This window comes from Ursus arctos, unplaced genomic scaffold (assembly GCF_023065955.2).
Source record: "Ursus arctos isolate Adak ecotype North America unplaced genomic scaffold, UrsArc2.0 scaffold_19, whole genome shotgun sequence".
NCBI classification, from domain to species: Eukaryota; Metazoa; Chordata; class Mammalia; order Carnivora; family Ursidae; genus Ursus; species Ursus arctos.
The window spans coordinates 13123852-13144317 of NW_026622863.1; the positions used below are offsets into that span (position 1 = coordinate 13123852).

General features: G+C 56.8%; 1 protein-coding gene across 1 annotated transcript in view; it reads left to right on the top strand.

The window, feature by feature from the left end:
- Positions 1-14155, top strand: part of SLC6A2 (solute carrier family 6 member 2) — a 46103-nt gene extending 31948 nt beyond the window's left edge. The window contains exons 5-14 of the mRNA XM_026493684.3: positions 818-952; positions 2610-2713; positions 3892-4016; positions 4780-4892; positions 5956-6084; positions 6561-6660; positions 7924-8024; positions 8473-8640; positions 10103-10174; positions 10746-14155. Coding sequence (XP_026349469.1) covers positions 818-952; positions 2610-2713; positions 3892-4016; positions 4780-4892; positions 5956-6084; positions 6561-6660; positions 7924-8024; positions 8473-8640; positions 10103-10174; positions 10746-10769 — 1071 coding nt within the window. The 3' untranslated portion in view covers positions 10770-14155. The remainder of the gene's footprint in view (positions 1-817; positions 953-2609; positions 2714-3891; positions 4017-4779; positions 4893-5955; positions 6085-6560; positions 6661-7923; positions 8025-8472; positions 8641-10102; positions 10175-10745) is intronic.
- The last annotated feature ends 6311 nt before the right edge of the window (positions 14156-20466 follow it).

The following is a 20466-nucleotide window of genomic DNA, read 5'->3' on the forward strand; positions in this document are numbered from 1 at the left end:
CTAGGGCAGTGACTTTTAACCTTGACTGCCCATCTGCATCTCCGGGGGTGGGGGGAGCTTTCGAAACACACTAAAGTGCAGACCCCACTATGGACTGATTAAATTAGAAACCCCAAGAATAGGATCCGAACTTGGACATTTTAAATTATAACTTCACACAGAGTGCTCTAATGTGTAGTCAGGAGTGAGAGGGGACAGCAAGGAAATCCATACAACCTTCCTCTCTCTCTCCTTTTGATCTCTGTTCTTCCACCTTGGTCAAGGGGGTAAGAGAAATGTTGCTTTTTACTCCGGGCATAAATCTCTTTCTGTATGGGTTTCTGAGCGAGGTGGTTTGTCTTTGTCCCAAATCCGACCCAAGATAAAGAACAGCAGGAGACTGTGCTTCCCGCCTGCCACATCCCTTCTTGGACAATGAATCCCTTCTTGGGCAATGAGTTGGGAGGTAGAGGGGAGGGGGGAAGGGGGCAGGGAATGCTGCAGAGAGCATAAAGGTGAGCGTGCTTAGATCTGCCTGGGGCCGCTTGAAGGGGTCAGGAGAGGCAGCTCATGGAGGAGGAGGTGCTGGGGGCCGTGAGAACCTCATCTCTGTCCTGGTGGCCTTTCGGGGCAGTGCCGTCTCCACGTGCGGACTCTCCCGCCTGGGTCCTGACTGCTTGAGGGAGTGGCCGGGCCCAGAGATGGAACTCGCGGCTCGTGCACGGTGAAGGAAGTTTTGGGGAGGGCATGCCTGGCTCCCTGGGCCAGGCCCGAGCCCACTGCCGGGCCCCCGGTGGTGGCGGAGCCAGGCTCTCACAGCAAGCCTGTCCACTGCCAGGTGGTGTGGATCACAGCCACGCTGCCCTACCTCGTGCTGTTCGTGCTCCTGGTCCACGGCATCACGCTGCCCGGCGCCTCCAACGGCATCAACGCCTACCTGCACATCGACTTCTACCGCCTCAAAGAGGCCACGGTCAGTGCCCGGGGACCGTCCGCCCTCCGGCCAGGGTTGGGGAGGGTTCTCGGCGCGAGCGGCCGTAGGAAGTCGGGTCCCAGCTGGGCCACAAATCTGCGGCACAGCCTGGGACGGAGGACAGATCCTTCCCTCTCCCGGCCACAGCTTCTCCGTCTGACTGATGCCCATTTGATCTGTACCTGACAGTCCCCCAGCTCTGACAGCCCAGGGTTCTGTGGCTCTGGTGGCGTCCTTTGCAGACTCCTCCTTCCAAGGGGAGCAGTATTCTGTTCTGGGTCCTGGTACCTGCCGTGGCCTCCTAGCCCCCCACCCCCACCCCAGCCACCCCAGCCCTAATTCCACACTGGCCCCTGCCCCGCCCTCTGCTGCCATCCCGTGATGTGGGCGGAAGCAGCAGCCACAGGGTGGTCTGGACCCTGCTGTCTCCCCCCATGCTGCCACAGCCTCCTCCAGCCCGCCGTCCTGCCCAGGGCACAGACGAAATGAAGGTGGGGTGAATGTGGAGTGGAGCCCAAGGCAGTGGGACGAGGCTGGGATCAGAGACAGCCTTGGAGGTCCCAGTGCCTCGAGCATCTTCCAACCATGGCCGAGATCATTTCTGCCTCCTCCCTGAAGCCCTCCTCAGTGACGACACCTTGGTGTTTCCCCTCACTATTCCCAAAGGCTTCTTCACACTCTCTGAGCCCGCAGTAATCCCCGCCGGCGGGAGCCACACAGGCTTAGGAGGGACGCGTCCCAGTACGCACCTCCCATAGTTATAATGTCCCAGCGCACCACAGTGTTCCGGTCCAGTAACCGAGGGGAAACCTTTTTCCTTAGTCACCGTCAGATAACAGAGCTCAGGACTCGCATCGGTCTTGTAAATCATGAAACAAGTCCGAGTTCTTTGTTCTCCACCGGTTCAAATATCCTATCTCGCCGTTGAGTTGAAACTGAGCCCGCATGCTGTCTCGGGGAGCAGACGTTTCCTCCCCCATCGGATTGCTTCCCTTCTTGCACCCTGTGCTTGCAGAGGAGGGGAAGCCTAGGGTAACATGAGCGAGGTGATGGAAAACTCTCAAAAATCCCACTGGCATGAAGCTCTCGATCCAATTGGGCTGGGTCTAACCGTCCCCTCCATGCAGATGCGGACAGGTGAAACTGACCAGGGCTAGAAATTGGGGGCGGGGGGGGGGCGATGCTCAGATCTCCGGGCCTCCAGCCATGTGTTTTCATCACCCAAAAGATGGAACAAGTAACCCCAGGGCCCCTGCCCCTCCCCTGGCGGAAGCTGCCAGGAATCCTTGTCCCTTTTCTGAAGATGCTGTCTGCGTAACTCCTGAGATGGTCCTACCCTTTGCCCTCGCTCCATCCACATCTGAGCCTAGCACTGTGAGTTCAGTAACTTTCTTTGAAAGTCTGGACATCAGACTGAGCCCGTGAGCTCGTCCAAGCCAAGCTCGCTCGCAGGCACCAAGGCCAGACGCTGCTAGAGGGGCCGCTGTCTCCACCCAAGCTTCGCGCAGGCTTCTGGGGAGATGTTGCGTGGCTGCCCATCGCGGGTTCAGACCTCCTTGCTCGGGTCTCAGACACCCCGGGACTCCCCTGCCTTCCCGGAGCTGCCTTCCCGTGCTCTAGGCAGCAGAGGGTGACGGCTCTTGTCTGCCGGTTTCAGGTGTGGATCGATGCGGCAACTCAGATATTTTTTTCCTTGGGGGCTGGATTTGGAGTCCTGATTGCCTTTGCCAGTTACAACAAATTTGACAACAACTGCTACAGGTAAGATCCTTGTCAGGGCTCTGGAAAGCTCTAGATCCTGGGGACCGACCCCTGGGCCATGGGAGAGAGGGTTCTGGTCTGAGGCAAGTCAACTCTTCTTGGGTTTCTTCCTGTGTGCAAGGAGGCAGAGGGGACCTGCCGTGAACTCCAGAGGGGGTGTTCTGTGAACTCTGACATGGCTTCGGGGGGGGGGTGTCCTGATGAATGTGTCTCAATGCAGGACACCTCTTAAACACGGAGGTCCTCACCTGGGAAGGTCGAGGCCGTAGCGCTGGGAGGTCATGGGGATGGGTAGCTGGCGCAGAGGAGCGCTGTGTGGCTTTCGAGAGCCGACAGCATTGTCCGTCTGTCCATCTGATGCCCACACAGGCAAAGGTTGGTCGCACAAGAGGTGAGGACCTGGCAGGGTCAGAGGTGAGACCGCAGGGCAGACTGAGGGGTCCGCACAGGGCAGCAGAGTCAGAAAACCACGTTGCAGCTCTGGTCTCGCTCAGGATCCGACACTGCCTCCCGTGGGCCCAGCGCTGGGGGAGCGTCAGACGGGCACACGTGGGTCCTGCTCCCGTCACTCTCGTGAGGCTTCAGACAGAATTGCACTCCCTCTAGTGTGTGATGGAGGGGGATGGACACCTGCCAGCGGGGCAGGCTGGGGAAGCAGGGTGATCAGCCCTCTGCAGGGGCTCAGCAGGAGCAGGGAGGGGAGTTCGAGGGGAGCCTTGGAGGATCGTTGGCATTGGTGGGGGACAAGCCTGAGCGGAGGCAGGGAGGTGGTACGTCCGCGGGCCAGCGAGCGGACCGATCTGGCTTATTCCAAGACTGCGTGTTGGGGAGTCATGGAAAGGAAGCCAGGAAGGCAGGTGGGGTCATCTCAAGAAAGCTCTCGAAGGCCTGGGTGAGACGCTGAGAAGCAGGTGGGAGCTACGGGCAGTTTGCTGAGAAGGGAGGCTGCTTGTGTGACTCCCCAACAAGAGCTGGACACCAGCCCCTGACGTCAGAGTGGTTTACCCAGAAACTGTCAGTCTGTCCCCTGCACCTGCACATCCTGACAGTGGGGTGCTGGGTCCCCGTGGCAGCAGGAGGGCTGGTGCTGGAATCGGCGGCTCCAGAGACAGTGTGGGGCTCGGGGAGCTGGGTGGGGGAGTCCGGCCGCCTGACACCATGGTGCTCCTCTCCCCCAGGGACGCCCTGCTCACCAGCACCATCAACTGTGTCACCAGCTTCGTCTCCGGGTTCGCCATCTTCTCCATCCTTGGCTACATGGCCCACGAGCACAAGGTCAACATTGAGGACGTGGCCACTGAAGGTGCGTGGGCGGACGTGGCCGGGCGGCTTTCTTGTGGGTGGCTGCGGGAACGAGAGGGCTGGACCTGGAACCTTCCACACTGTCTGTGTCACGGGCTTTCCCTGAGGCCGTCGGTGGGCCTTCCAGGCTGTCCTGGTTCCTGCCTGTGCAACAGAACCTTCCCGTGAGTCGGGCTAGGCGGGACCGATGGTGCAGCCCCTGTGCTGAGCACTTGACCTGCCTTCATGAGTCCTCACGGTGCTGTGAGCCAAGTGTTAATCAACTCACTTTAAAGGTGAGAAAGCTGAGACTCAGGCCACGGGAGTGGCCCAAGGTCACCCAGCTTGTGAGCCACGGTGCCAGCATTCAAGCCCTGAGCCGTCCGGCCTTGGACCCTGTCCCCCCCTCCTGCTGCTCCTATTTTCACGGCCACAGAGAAGCTGGGCCTGGGAGGGAACCTGGATGGGCTGTGAAGACCAGAGACTTTTGAGAGCAAGAGACTTCCTGAGGGTGTAGGGGGGTGGGGTCCGCAGCCTGCGGCCTGCCACTTTGCGGGCTCAGCTCTCTGGCCGGGCTGCTGGAGGTCAGCCTCCTTGGGGGCATAACAGCCTGCGAGCTGGGGCCGGCATCCCCTGTCATCGCAGACCCTGGGATGGCTCTGCCCCAGGTGACTGACCAAAAATGGCGGGGTTGGCCGGGCAGATGGGCCTTGGCTACTCTTCCACCAGCCGCATCTCAGACCAGCAGGCCCAGCCCTTGATGAGGTCCTCCCTGCTTCTCACAGGAGCCGGCCTGGTTTTCATCTTGTACCCAGAAGCCATTTCCACACTGTCGGGATCCACATTCTGGGCGGTCGTCTTCTTCATCATGCTCCTGGCTCTGGGAATTGACAGCTCAGTGAGTGACCTGCTCGGGAGACCATGTTACACACACCGGGGGCGGGGCGGGGGGGACACCCTGGGCCTGACCCTCCTCACCCCCCAACGACTCAGCCTGAAGTGCCCACCTGGTTGCTAGTTGTGTCCAAGAAGCCCTAATTAAAGGCAGACAAGGAAGTGCATTCCTCTCGGCCCAGGCTAAGGACCAGTAGGAGCCCCCACGGCGTCACAGAAATCCCTCCCAGAAGCTCCTAGCCGCTGAGCCGGCCCAGGCCTCCAGGGAAACCGAATGCAGGGAGGGCATGCGTGGAGCGTCTCTCCTGTCACCAAGCCCTCTTCCCCTGAGAGTTCATCACCAACAACCAATGAAAACACTCGGATTCCCACTGGTTTCTTAGAACCCTTTATTTTACCCACGGGCGAGATTAGATGTAGTGACCTCTTTACGTCGCGCCCACCTTTGGCTCGTCACCCCTGGAAGCTTGCAGGAAGTCTTGGGGTAGGGCCGGTGAAGGAGGGTCCTCTTGCTGCCTCTTCCCTTCCGTGGGTAGATCGGCCAGGAGCAGCGCGTTGAGAAGGATTCTGAGGCCGCTCCCAGGCTCGTAGGAAGGAATCCTGATGGCGGTCGACACCGTGTGCCGGGGCTACGGGCACGTACAGGGAGAGAGCGAGGGCACGTGGGCTGCTCGCCTGCCATCCCAGGCTTGGGGTGTCGCTTACGTAAGCCCGTGGTTACTCCTCACCGGGGACCCTTCCAGACTCTGAGAGGCCGGCGTCGGAGGGGACCCCTTGCTCGACAGTTGGAAAGGCAGCGACAAATCCTTGTCAGAAACTGATGCCTGAAGTTGCAAAGGAAGACAGGAGTCGACTCTTCAGCCTCTCCCACATAGTTCTGAGTCTGAGTGGGGTTGAGAGCAGGGCAGAGTGGGGCGAGGATGAGGGGGAAGGCAAGGCCGCCACCCCAGGGTGCCCGAGTCTCTCCCCCGCCCCCAAGGCTTCAGGAGGTCCTGGGAGCCTGGGGCCTAAGACTCCGCGTTGGGCCGGCCCTCCTACCGGCTCCTCACTCTGCCTGGTCTGTCCAGATGGGAGGCATGGAGGCCGTCATCACGGGCCTGGCCGACGACTTCCAGGTCCTGAAGAGACACCGGAAACTCTTCACATTTGCTGTCACCTTTGGGACCTTCCTTCTGGCCCTGTTTTGCATAACCAAGGTGAGGAGGGGCTGGGCTCTGGGTCACCTGGAGCTCCTGGGGCTGCATTTCCATCCAATCCGGTCAGGAATTCCCAGCCTTGGAGCTGGGGTGGGGTGGGGGGGCAGGGTGAGCTCAGGTGGGGCTGGCATCCGCAGCCCTGCAGCCTGACCCCCCCAGGGCGACACCCCAGTGTCCTCAGCCTCCCACCTCTGGGCCTCAGGAATTCCAGGCGACTCTTCCCAACTGCTGGTTTGTTTGAGGGGCTGCAGAAGCCCCTTTGAAAGCCCGCTCACTGTTCCTGACTGAAAGACGCACCCTCAGCCCTTGGGGGAAGGCAGATACGTGACATCGAGACAATAGCACCAGGACCCTGTCACCCACCTTCTCAGACAGGGTTCTGAGCCACTGGGACAGGGTGGGGGGTCGGGACAGATGTGACAGTCAGTGGTCATTTCTGGGCAGGGTGGCCTCAGGCTTTCTCTCTCCGTGCCCAGGGTGGGATGTATGTGCTGACCCTGCTGGACACCTTCGCGGCGGGGACCTCCATTCTGTTCGCGGTGCTCATGGAAGCCATCGGCGTCTCCTGGTTCTACGGTACGTGGGGGGCCCGGAGTGCAGGGCAAAAGCCTCGGTCACACCTGGACATGCAAAGGGGCTCTCCATTTCCGGGGCAGCCACTGCTGATTCCAGAGCAGAGCATGTGGCTTCTTGGGCGCAGCTCTCCCCCCCAACCACCCCCCCAGCTCATCTTGCCTTTGAGCAGAAAGCTGCAAAGACCCCCAGGGCCACCCAGGGCCAGCTTTTAGCGAGGAGCCAGACAAAGCTGCTGACCCCCCAAGCCGCAAAATTCCTTCTAGCATAGGGTGGCCACATTTAGCAAATAGAATACAAGACGCCCAGTTACACTTGCACCGCAGATAAACACTGAGTAATTGTGTTAGTGTAAGTATGTCCCAGATACGGATGCAGCTCCGCTGTCTCTCTGAAACTCGGAGGGAACCGGGTAGCTCGCGTTCTCTCTCTGGCTGCCTTCCTCGGGAGCTGAACGGGGAGAGGGTGTCACAAATTGTCCCCTGTGCTCCGACTGTTCCTTTCTTTCCCCACGAGTCGCATCAAAGAGTTGATCAGTGTGAGGTCGGGCTCTTCTGCACAGTGACATCGCTGTTCTAGGAGCGTCACCTGGGGCAGGTCCCCTCTGCTCCCAGAGCACAGCTTTCCCTCTGGAAAAATAAAGCGGGGGGTATATAAGGAGATACTATATACATATTTCTATTTTTCCGTGAAGTGTGGCCGAGGTGCACGACGTAGCAGTCGGACGCTCTGCACCTTCCTCGGGGTTCGCCCCCGCAGTGTCGTCACCCCCGGTCATTGAACAGTGCTCCTGCAGTGTGGTTCCTTGTCCTCCCTGCGCTCCGGGACTTGCGTGTTTAAAAGCTGGAAGTGGGCACCTATTACTCTCCTTTCTCGGTCTCTCGCATCCCCCCGCCGGCTCCCCTCTGGCCACCGCCCCCATGTTCTGTGTATTGAAGAGTGTGGTTTTTTGTTTGTCTCTTTTTTGCTTTGCTCCTTTGATTTGTTTTTTGGGATCTGGCAGATAAGTGAAGTCCTGTGGCACTTGTCTCTCTGAGACGGCCTGACTTCACTGAGCCCGGCACCCTCCAGGTCCATCTGTCGTCACGCACGGCACCTGCTGGGCGTGAGTTCTGCACCAGCCAAGTGCCCACCCCCGGGTCTCCCAAGTGCCATGGAGCCCACGTCTTGCCCCACCGCCCAGGCCCCCCCCCCCGGGCCTGACCCTCAGGGGGAGGCCCGGGGCTCTTCGGGGCCCGGTGTGACCGGCCGGCCCTGTGTGCCCAGGTGTGGACAGGTTCAGCAACGACATCCAGCAGATGATGGGGTTCAAGCCCGGCCTCTACTGGAGACTGTGCTGGAAGTTCGTCAGCCCCGCCTTCCTCCTGGTGTGTATGCTGTGGCCCGGGCTTCCTGGGGCGAGGGGCATGGGCATCTCCGAGTCCCAGGGTGGAGGCTCCGGCCCCGTAGGGCCCCGCTTATGCGGACGGGATGCTGGGACGCCCAGCGCTGTTCACAGCACGGAAGGCTCCCCCCGCAGCGGGGTCTCGGTCTGGGGCCGGGTCCCCAGGGGCCTGTGTGCCGCCACTCAGCCCAGCTCCGCGGTCCCCTTCCCACGCCTCTTCTCTGCCTCCTTTTTGTCCTTGTTCGCTTCACGAATGTTTCCTCCTTCTCTACCTCCTCCTCCTCTCTCCGTCCTTTTTTCCTGCGTTCCCTGTGACCCCTCGCTTCCCTTGGGTCTGCTCTGCCTCTCTCCCCCCCCTGCTCCCCTCCCGGTCCCCGCCCCATCTCTCTCCCCTTCCTTCGGTCCCTCCCCACCGCCCGCGTGCCCCGCAGTTTGTCGTTGTGGTGAGTGTCATCAACTTCAAGCCCCTCAACTACGACGACTACGTCTTCCCGCTCTGGGCCAACTGGGTCGGGTGGGGCATCGCGCTCTCCTCCATGGCGCTCGTGCCGGCCTACAGCATCTACAAGTTCGTCAGCATCCGGGGTTCCCTTCGGGAGGTGAGCTCGGTGCGGCCGGGCTGGGGGCGGGATGGCGGGGAGTCTCCAGGCATCCCTGCTGAGCCCAGGAAGGGCAGGCACCACGAGGGCGGCGTGGACACCAGAGCCACAGCGATGGCCCAGCCATTTACCACCCCCCACCCTGTGTTTCCACATTGAACCCTGTGGACCTTGGAAGGGTCGGGGGAGCGCGGAGCGCGCGCCTGGCACCAAGGAGGCGGTCGGCTGCGCCCCCTGCTGTCAGGTTCTGTGTCGCACGCCTCTAGGCTCCCTCCACTGTCCCTGCTGTTACTATGTGAGGAGGGGGCGCTCAACCCTCCTGGCCCCACCTGAGGCCTGTCATGCCCCGATGTCCCCATCTCCCAGTCTGCGCTCACCATGACATAGCCATCTCAGCTGTTACCTGCCTCTTTCCCGAACCCAACGTCTACCAGCCTAAATCAGAGATTTCCAGAATACATCTTCTTTTCCTCGTGTGCATTGTGGGTGTGCAGATACACGGAGAAGCGTTGAGCAAACAGTGCCTTTCCTTGGAAATGATGTCTGTCCTATTTGGTTATTCAAAGGCCCTTTCCTTTATAAATAATGGTGACAGGCTTGGCCTTGTGTCCTTCCTTTGCAAGGTGAAGCTTCCATTCCTTCAGCCCCTCATGGCCTCGCCTCCCAGCTACTTGCTGCGAGGGTGCCTGGCCCCGGGAGGCCGCTCAGCACTGGAAGGAACTCCCCAGAGCTCACATTCTAACCAGGGGACGGATAGTCAGACGGGCACGGCAGCAAGTGAGAGATATGCGGACTGAGGGAAGAGGGTCCCAGGCAGGGCTGTGTCCGCCCTCTCCCCCAGGTCCTCATGACACGTTTCCCGTCCTTGAACTCGCACATCCCGGAGCCTCTGGCTCACTGGGAGGACCTGTGTTCTGTGAGCCCATCCTGGATCTACTTGGAGCTTTTTATTTTTTACACTTTGGGGGCAGGGAGGGCTCCCCACCATGCAGTGATCTGTCATTGACCCCGATGCATCACTGAGTCCCTGCCCCGTGTCCGCACCCCAGGGAGGCCTCCCTGACCCCTGCGCCCTCGCTGTGCTCTGGGCTCGTCCTCTGCAGCACTCACCCCAGCTGCGGCTTCAGAACTGCCCGTGTGTGTATGTGTTCAGTGCCAGCCCTCTCAGTGCACCTGTGGGGCCCCCCAGAGCAGAGACGGCGGCTCCTTCGGCCCTGGAGCCCCGGGGACTCACCTAGTGTCGGACCGCAGTAGTCGGCCCAGTGTGCCCTGACTGGCCGGATGACTCAAGGTGAACAGACCCGCTCCACAAGGAAGGCCAGGAGGTGTCTGTATGGACCTCACATGCCGTTTATGTAGGACTTTAGGGCCAACGAGCAGGTGGCCTTTAGCTGGGGGTGGCGGCTGGGCTGGTACCCCAGGGCCTGGCTGAGGCCTCCTCTCCGTCTCCGTCTTCTCACAGAGACTGGCCTACGGCATCACCCCGGAGAACGAGCATCACCTGGTGGCCCAGAGGGATGTCAGGCAGTTCCAAGTAGGTGCAGGCTGGAATGTTCTGGCGGGGGGGGGGGGGGGGGGCGGCTAGCTTCTCACAAGCCACAAAGCCCCAAGCAGCTGTGGGCTGTAGTCCCAGGGCTATGATGTCAGGAAGGGGAGGAGGGCCCTGTCCTCTGCTTCTACCAGCTTCTGCCTGACCCTCTGCTCCGTGGTCCCGGGGAAGCCGAATGTCCAGTCTTTCCTAAGCTTTATTCCCTCTCTCTGAGTGGTCGCCGCACTAGGCTGGGGATCTCTCATCTTGGAGGAAGAGCTGCAGGGGCATCAGTAACACGTTGACCTAAGTCCTTTTCCCTTAAAATCCTTGCGGTTGGGGTGTGGGGGAGGGTCCTGCCCCCCCCCCCCCCCCCGTTTTCAGACTTGCTGTGCGGCTTTGGGAGGCTTCTTGGCCCTTTCCGGGCCTAAGTGACAAGAAGGCAATCAGCCTGCATGTTCTCCGGGGTCATTGGAGTGACGGCGTGTGTTCTCTGCCCGCCCTGTGCTTCTCGCTGCCCCCTCGGCCCCCGCCCGCCCCCGGCCCCGGCACAGACACCTGTCCTCTCCCCCCGCAGCTGCAGCACTGGCTGGCCATCTGACCCCAGGCCCGAGGAGGAGCTCTACCGCGCCCACGCCCAGGTCCGAGGCTTCGCTACTACCCCGGACACAGTCTTGAAAATCCTCTCCTGAAAGATGTGTCGTGCCGTCCCTCTTCCTCTTTTCCCAGTTACAAATGGTTTCGTGACCTGGTTTTTATTCACATTCTGTTCATCTGGCCCGGGGTCTTGGAGTTGGGATTGGAAAGCCTCGAGGGAGAAGAGGAGGGGAGGGTACAGGAAGAATGACTTCTGTTGAACCTCTTTTGTTTTGGGGAAGGTCTCGCGCAGCTTGGGATCTGGCCCAAGCTGAGCTCCATGGCTCAGGCAGAACTCCCCCCCCATGCTAGCTTGGACTTTGGGCCACGGAAGAAATCCTGTCAGCCAAATCAGGGAGGGGACGTTCCTTTTGGTCAGACGCCATAAAACCAAACACAAACGAGAAGCCTGGCTGGGTCTGGGGCAGGGGATCCTCTTTCTCCTGCCACCCGGTCAGCACTGTGGTATCTGAACCTTGGTCGGGGAGCTTGGATTGGTTTGTCTCCGTTTTGGGTCTGTGGGCAGATTCTCTGGGGGATCGTGAGCAGAAACCTTCACAGTTAGTTTTCACTCTGGCTGAGTCTGTTGTGTGTGTGTTCTGGAACATTCTTCGTGGGGAAGCCCACCCACCCAGCAAGGTCCCCCACGCAGCAGGGTCCCAGGCTCTTCAAGTGATGGGGGGTTGGCCGTGAAAATTCCCTTTGTCTCTCTTCATGGTCTGGACTTGGCACCTGAGGGCAGGGTGGGACCAAGTACAGAGCAACCTGGTCACTGAAGTCCAGGCAAGACTATTCTGAGTTGATGGAGCGGATTGGTGGTTTTAGAGAATTTCCAGCTTGACTTCTGTTACACGTTCGCGTGTGGCGCCCTCTGGTGGTGGTGGTGGTGATTTAGAGAAGGGATTCCTAGTTGGGTTAAGTTGGTGGCATCTTTTGGAGGTTTCTGTTTATGGTTTGAGTCTCTTCTTATGTCCCTGCTGGAAATTGAGATTCAGAGGTTCTTGTTGTGACTGTGGAAGCCCCTGTGGAAGAATCTTGGTCCATAAGTAAATAAACAGAGAGGCCACTCATACTGGGAGTGTAGGAAGACACACAACACATCCAGAAGGTCCCTGAGCGTGAACAATGGGTCATGCGGTGTGTGGAAGAGAGTTATAAGGGGGCCAGTCGGGGGCTGAGAGGCGGTTTTCTCTCTGACAGTCCTGAGATTTCCCGGCTAAGTCAGTGTCCATGGGTCATTTTTTGGAAAAAAGAGGGAAAAATCAGAAGACTTTCGCTTGATGTTTTCATGTAAAAAGGCCAGCTCCAAGTGTAAGACAGCCCAGGTGGCAGGTGTCTTGGACCACTGTGGAGGGCGGGGCCTGGGAGTGGAGCATCGATGGAGTGGAACGATAAGGTGGGGGTCTGGGAGATGAGGGCAGGGTGACCCATCACGGGTGGGATCTGACCCGCTAAGTGACTTCGAATCCTCCCGTGAAGGGTAATTCCTCCCTCGGTGTCATGCTTGTTTTCCACAAAGCACTTTCATCCCTGTCACCTCCCGTCTTCCCAGCGAGGACTGCAGGGCCAGTTTTTGTCCCCGTTTCCCAGATGGGAACACCCGGGCCCAGCATTTTGGGCACTCTGGGTCAAGCGTTGTCAGGTACTAAGGGATCCAGTCAGACCCTCAGCAGTTGTTGGAAGAAGGGGAGAGGCGTCATTTGTTCTCATCCATCTGGTTGCCAGAGAAAATCATTGAGCCGCCCCCTTTCTGATGAACACAGTCGCTCTGGGGAACAGCGGGGAGTGACAGCTGAGGCTGGCTGGCTGAAATGAGGGTGACAGAAAAGCCTGTGTGTATCAGAACAGGGACACCCTACGGAGAGACCCTGCCATCCGCCTGTGGTCTTCCTGCCTCCAGACATCTGTCCCGAGGGTGAACCGGAGATGTGCTGCTAGCTGGCCCACACCAGACCGGAGCATCGGTGCTGCCTGGCGGCGGGAGTCGGCTCCTGAGCCTGGGGTGAGGGGCGAGGGAGGCTCTGGCCCCCAAGCCCAGGGTCCCCCTACCCAGGAAGCCCTTGGAAGTTCTGGTGGGGGTGCCGGCAGACACTCTGGGCTCACCTTCCACCCACACTTAATGGAGAGGGAGTGTGTCCTTTATCCCGAGTCATGTGTGACTTCTTTTTTGTGGCCTTTCTTTGAGAGCAGAGGTTACCCGGCACGAGGGTGCTCCTGTGTACTGTATATGACACTTTCGCATTTTATCAGATTTTTAAAAGACTGTTATTTTCCACGAAATGTAAAATGTCTGTTTAAGACCACTGCGTTACCATCTGCTCAGTGTCCGTGATCCCGTGGCCACCTGTGAGCGGGTCCTCGTTCTAGATGCAAAGGAGACAAAGGAGAAAGGGGAGCTGCCACCTCGTGCCAAAGGGCCTGCCGCATACAAGTCCCCAAAGCTGCCTTAATTCTGGGACGGCGGCCCCGCCCGGGCTGGGGAGCAGGGGTTGGCTGTCTCTGGGTGTAGGACCCGTTTCTCTTGGCCCTGGTGAGGTGAGACCGAAACATTCTTACCAAAGAAGTCATTTCTTAGTAGAGAAGCGCGCTGGGCTCATTTCATTTGTGTATTTCCTTTGGAAGCCAGCGGATGGAGAAGAACAGAGAAAGGGGGCACGGCTCACCGGACCTGGGTCTACAGCCGCCTCCTGGGCTCCTGGGGAGGGGGGCGCTTAACTCTCTGGGCCTCGGGGTTCTTTGTCTGCAGGCAAGGGTTGGAGCCTGTAATCAGAGGTCCCATCCAGTTAAAAAATGTTCTTGTCTCCATGACAATGTTCTTGTGCTAAATGTACTGTGAGGGAAGCACATTGTTTCCAGTAGGACTTTTCCAGAATGATCTGGCGACCCGTAACCTGTGGAGTAGAGCGATGTCCAATTTCTGGCCTCCAGAACTTGGATTTTTCTGGACATTCAGTAGTTTCTCCTTCTCTAGTATGTCTTCAATGGATGCCAGAAACAATGGGTTTAAAAAAAAAAAAAAACCCAACCCTTTTGTTTTGAGGTTGAGGGTGACATGACACGCCCTTGAGAGCCCCAGGAGCCACAGCTGTGCAGGTGTTAGCGTAGTTACGCCGCAAGGTCAGAGGCCACCAAAGACACGGGTGAATGTGACGTTGCTTTTGGGGTACCCATCCTCATCCCTCTGCTTCTCCACTTCTGTGTAAATAAGGATTGTCCCAGTGGTGCCCTCTCTGTGTCACGGACTGTTCCAATGTCATGAAGGTTCTCTGTTTGGTGTGGATTTGTTTTAAAAGCTGTTCTCTTCATGGAAAAATAAGTGTGCAGAGTAATAAAGGATATTTCCTGTGCCACGTTATCTGGTAGTGGGTTCTTTCTGTCATGAAGGTAAAACGCTATGAATTACGTAAGGCAAAGGGGGGTGTCTGCAATCAGCGTCAGCTGGTAAAGAAGAGCTTCTGGTCATAGTGGTCCACCTCCTCAGCCAAATAACTCTTTGTATAACCCATGGAGCAGGAGACTGGAGGGGCTGAGATCTGGAATCCCAGCTCTGAGAGTGACATATTTTTTAAAAATTTTTAATTTATTTTTTGAAATTCAAGCTACTAAAATAGCTACATTGGTTTTATTTCTTAAGACATATTTTTATTTAAATAGAAAATGGGCACCAAGGAGCACCAAGTTAGGCACCTAGCTTTGCTTTTTCATTTCTGGGGCTGAATTTCAAGGGGATCAGAACCTTCAGTTGGGGGGGGAGCTGCAGTTGGATCACATTCAGTGCACAACCCATTATTGCCCGCGTGCATTTTTCTGGGGAGAGAAGGATACATTAACACATAGGTCCTTGTTGCTAAGTACTATTATTATTATTTTTAATAAATATTATTTTTATTGTTATTAGTTTTAATTTTTAATTATTATTTTTAAAGTGACATCAATATAAACAAGGTATTGACAAAAAACAATCCAGTGTATGTCTCCAAATATGTGAAGGCTATCAGGGAGGGGGCGGTGAACCCGCTGATTGAAGGCTGCATTGAAACCAGTAATAGGAAGTCCAAGAAAAGAGCTTACAAGATTACACGAGAAGAGAGAATGGGCTGGCAGTGGCGAGCTTCCCGTCACTGGAGATATGCAAGCAGCTAGCAGAAAACGTCTCTTGGGCAGGTTATAGAGGGGACACGGTGTCCCACGGGGGTGGGGGAAAGAGATTGCACAACCTCTAAAGTCCCTTCCATGGGGCTTCTTTGTGGAGAGCCATGAGCCCCAGCTCACGCGGCAGCATTGGGACAAGCAGATACACTCGTGCCAAGGATCTTGGGGTGGGGAGTGATTTGGCCTGTCGAACTGCCATTGGGCAGACACCCCAGAGAGGGTACTAGGATTCTGGTCGTTCTGTTTGAACTCCAGAATCAGAGTTAGGGTTTATTATAATGAACCAAACGAAAGGCAGCCCGGTTTGCAGCCTTGCCTTTGTGCATGCTGACATTTCATGAGTAACCGGCCCTGCGGGTGTAGCGGAGGGAGGTTGGGCCAGAAGCAGAAAGGGCAGCTCTTCTGGGGACGACCGGGCGCCCGGCAACCCTGGCTGCCGCCCTGTGCCCTCGGCTGACGGATGTGGCAGAAAAGCCCGCACAGGGGAGCCTTGCTTGAGGCAGCCGCAGCCTTTTCCACGTTCCCCCATTGAATCACAGCCCCGGCCTGCTTGTGGAGAGCCGTAGCTTCGTTTCTGCCTCCTTCCGAAGGCACTGAGAGGAGTGAGGCACTCTCTTTGGGCCTCAATTTGTTCATCTGTATAATGGGTCAGGGGTTATGAAAACTATTCATGGATGGACTTCAAAGAATTTTGGAACTTTTGAAGTTTTGTCTTTGATGAGTTTGTGTCTGCTTCTGTGGGAGAGAGAAGACATTCGTCAAATTCTCAGATGTTTGAGACTAGCATGACCTTTGGGGGCCTCTCTCTTCTGGTGATACACGGTGTCAGTCTCTGTTCTCCAACCCCAGCCAAACATGGACAACAGCAGAGCTTATTTCTAAATGTCTGTCACCCCATTCGTGTTGAGTTTGCATTGAATCCATCCCACATCCAACATGTCCTTTGTTTTCCTGGCAGCGACCCTGTGAGGTAGGCAGTAGCATTCACAACGGTCCCACTGGACAGACGAGGGAGTGGAGGGCTGGGGTTGACAGGTGACCCACTCAAGGGCGCCCAGCCACTGAAGGACAAGTGCTGGGGCCATGGGGAGGACTGAATGTTAACCTTGTGTTCAGAAGAGTGCCTGCTCCGTGGTTCTTGTTACATGTTTAGTGCAGATCAGCTCTGTGACAAATGTCCATCTCCTCCCTCTCCCCCACCTTTGCCCATTTCAAAGGCAGCCCAGTCATTGCTGTATTTGCCTGCAGCCCAAACAGTGTCTCTGTTCCATTGTCACCTCCTTTTGCTGGTGCCGCTGAGGTTTGAATTGGGGTCTCGGTAGCCAAATCCGAGTCTCCCTGGGCCCCAGTGCACGGGACTACCTGGGCAGGAAGTTCAAGCTTCGGGAAATACCAGGACCCACGGGCCTTGCCAGGCAGCAGCCAGCCTTCTGCAGGACCCGCCTGCCCCGCAAGCCCTCTGCTGTCAGCCCCCCTCAGGCTGCTGGCACGGGAGAGGCTCCCCCAGCCGGGCATCGACTCAGGCAGGCCTTGACCTCAGCTCCAACCCAGAGGAGGAGCAGACAGAAGTGTGGGGACCAGAGACTCCCGCAAGAGCTGGCAACTCAGTGACTTCTGGTGTCGTGCTTATCAGCTCCTGGCTGTGTCGGCCTCGGGCCTGGGAGGAGCTGAGCTGGGCCAGATCAACAGGGCCTGGAGGGAAGGGGTTGGGCTGCAGGAAATCAAGGAAGACCATCTCCGTCCCCAGAGAAGGCCCAAGCCAAGTCCATTACCTGCACATACCCAGGAGCCAGAATCGGATTGTTTGCGAGCAGAGCATGTCTTCAGAGGGGGGGGACAGCCCCCATCCCCCCTGTAGCTTCAGGCTGTGGTCCAGAGGACCAGCTGAGGATGGGCAGACTCGCAATCCAAAGAGGAGGGGCCTGAAGCAAGCCCAGCCCCTGGACACAGTAAGTCTGGTGCAGACCTGAAGGCCACGGTCAGCCCAACATCTGGACCTACCTGCTGCCCACCTGAGCACATTCCCAGGTCCCTGCTAAGTTTCTGTTCTTGCATGACAGCCCCCCAGGCTCCCCTGGTAAACGCCATTGAACCCTGACCCCCATCTCCAGCCACACACAGTAATAATACCCTATCAGTAGCGAAGAGTAAGGGGTGGGGCGGCATCCGAGGCATTCCCACTTCACAGGTAAGGAAGGAAAGACAACACGGACATTGCAAATGAGCCATGGAGTCAGATCAGGGAGCATGAGAGCCAAGATTAGAATTGTTAACTGGATTATTATACTTACAGCGGCCCCCACCGAAACTTGGCACAAGGACTCCCTGGCTTTATTAAAGGCAGAATGGGGCCCTCCAGTCTCAACAGCCATGCATTCCCAGGGGGACTGAGACCTTAGAAGCATCAGCCCCTGAGACAAGGCCAATGCACTGCGCTGACGTTTAATTAGCCAACGCACCGGCTTACCCAGTGCCAGGTACTGTTCCAAGGGCTTTGCAAATTTCAGCTCACCGAATTCTCCTGACGAGACCACGAGGCAGTATTATTACCCCCCATTTACAAGTGGGGGAAACTGAGACACAAAGAGTTGAAATAACGTACCAGTTGGTGACACTGGGGTTGGCACCCAGGGAATCTGGTTCTTAACCACTCTGATACGCCATTGTCCCTGGTCCCTGGCCACACAGGCATAACACAGCCCAGCTGGAAGTAGCATGGGTCCTCAACTAGCTCCAACACCCTCTTCATTACGAACCATCTGTAATCCATACGCATAGATAATTTACATACACCTGTTACGTATATGTATACACACACAGACGTGCTTAAACGTGCATGCATTTAGCATACATATTTAAGTGTCTGCAATGTGCTAGGAAGCACGTGACCTGCGCCAGGCCACCACCGTAAGAGAGTTCATCTCACACAGAGGTTCCCTGCCTCCCAGAGAAGATACCTGTGCTGGCTTTCTCCAAGCACGCCCTAACCTTGCGCTCTCTGGTTCTTTATGCCAAATACAGCTTCCGCTTGGGCTCCCTATCTATCTCCTCTAAAGGTTAGAATGACAGGTGTAACAGGAATCTAACTATGGCCCCTTAACAAATGAGGTTTTTCTCATTCTCTTGTGACAAGCAAGCAATGGGCCAGGGAGAGACGTGTTCCTCAGCAGGAAGAAGAGGAGAAGTATCTTTGGTCTCAGAGAAGAACTTTAGAGCAGGTCTCTGCCTTACATTCCCCGAAGCCTGGGGTGGCTCTGGAGACACCTGAGAAAGTCATCAAGGATTTGGACTACTTCTAGCTTTCTGTTCCACCATCCATAACCCGTGGTTCTCATGCTCATGGAGAAAGAGAGAGAGAGAGAGAGAGAGAGAGAGAGAGAGAGAGAAGGCTGATCCACCTGCAGACATCTTGCCCACCTTTCAGGCAGGAAGGAGGGAAATACAGAGAAAGGACAAAAGGCAGAGGCCATCTGAGTCTGCAACCATTTACCCTGGAGAAGAACAGGTCTCCGGGAGCGCCGGCCCAATGTCTGCCTGTGTCTCACTGGCCAGACCCATGTATCAGGGCAACTTCTAGCCGTCAGGGTGTCTGGAATTTGTTGCTGGTACATTGCTGCCCCGAACAAAATCCGGGTTCTTTTAGGAGAAGGACAAGAAGGATATTGGGACGACCCTGGTCACTGCCTTCTCTCCTGTGGCGCCGCCCCCTGGATTCCACCATCTGCTGAGAACGGCGGGGCCCTTGTGGAAAGCACCTTGGCCTGAGCAGCGATCCTTAAGGGCTTCTGTGCCCCATGGTCTGAGATCAGTTCCTCTCTTGGGGGAGGGGGGTACTCAGGGCTCAGGTCTTGCAGGGGAGGACAGGCAGACCTGGGTTGGCATCCCCAGAGGTCCCTCGAGGCTGGCTGAACGGGTGGGGATGTGTGTCCGCTGAGCAGAATGTTTCTACCCTTCTGCTCGCTCCAGCTTCCCTCTCACCTTTTCTGGCCAGACTGCGCCTTAGCAACGGAAGCAGCTGATTAACGCAGAATATGGCCGTAGCCACCAGGTGGCGCCATCGCACACTCCTGCTGCCTCTCAGAGGCTGAGGGAAGCCCTGAGGACTCAGGGGTCTTTGGTCTCCGGACCCTCCTCAGCGCCTGTGGGAACCCTCAACACCTCCCCGAACCAGAGGAGTGAGAAGTGATTCTTGTCTGGATGAGAAGATCCATTTGGTTTGTTTTGTTGTATCTTGGGTGGATTTATTTACTCATTCATTCATTGATGAGAACCATACCTGGTCCTAGTATGTACCAGAAAGGAACTGGGTAGACAAAGAAGGAATAACCCTGTCATCGAGAAACTCTTAGTCTGATGGAGGATGCAGATGATATGCTGTTAAGGAAACATATATTGAGCACCTACTGCATACTTATTTGTAGCCCACTGGTGTCTCCCCAGTGCCTTCAAAGTAAATCCAGACTCCTTCCTCATTTCATTCCCCCCCTCTGCTCCAGTCACCCCATACTAGCTGCAGATGTGTCCCCAAGGACACCCCGTGTCCCTGGGCCTCATCCCTGGGCCTTTTCCCTCTCTCTGAAACTGGCTGACTCTTATCTGTCCCTCGATGTCACCCCTAGAAAAAAAAGCCTTTCCTAACCTACCCCTCTCACCAAACTTGCCACAATTTGTTGAAATGATCTTTCAGGGGACCAGCAGCCTGGGGGACAGAAGGCAGCAACCACTTCTGTTTACCTCTCCTGTGTCTAGATGAGTTTCTGGCACATGGTCAGCCCTCAGTAGATGGTTGCGTTTACAGAAACGAGTGAGACAAGACCATCTCAAAACCTGGCAGAGGAATCGTGCCCAGAACCCCACCTGGGGAGACCAGAGAGGGGTGCCCACAATAGGTGATACCTGAGCTGAGTCAGGGGGAAAATTCCAGGTGCTAAGACTAGCAACAGTGACAGCACGGATGCATGAAGGATTACAGGGAGCACCAGAAACTGAAGGATCTGAAGAAACTTGCAGTGGAAATTTCCATGTGCAAGGGCTGCAGGGAAAAGTAAAATCCAGATGATGAGGGCCCTCCCAAGCTGGGAGAAGGAGATGGAACTTTGTCCACAGGGCAGTGAGGAGCCATTAAAAATCTTTAGGTCGGTGAAGTGATGTGATCGTACTTGGCTGTTACATAGTCTGTCTGGAGGTGATTTGCTGTGTCATACACCAGCCTCAAACGTAAAACAGCAGCCGCGTATTTGGCTGATGGGCCTGTGAGCCACCCAGGAAGTTCCGCCGACCTGGCCGGCCTCAGCTGATCTTGACCTGGCTCACCCAAGTGTCTGCAGCTGCAGGTCAGCTGGAGGCTGGCTGGTCCTCGACAGGACCTCCGCGGACATCTCCTTCCCGGCAGGTTGGCCGGGGCTTGTCCACACGGCAGTCACGTGGGTTCAAGAGAGTGCGTGTGCACGGGCAAAGGACCCTTGAGGCATAGCATCACTTGTGCCATACTTTATTTGACAATAAAATAA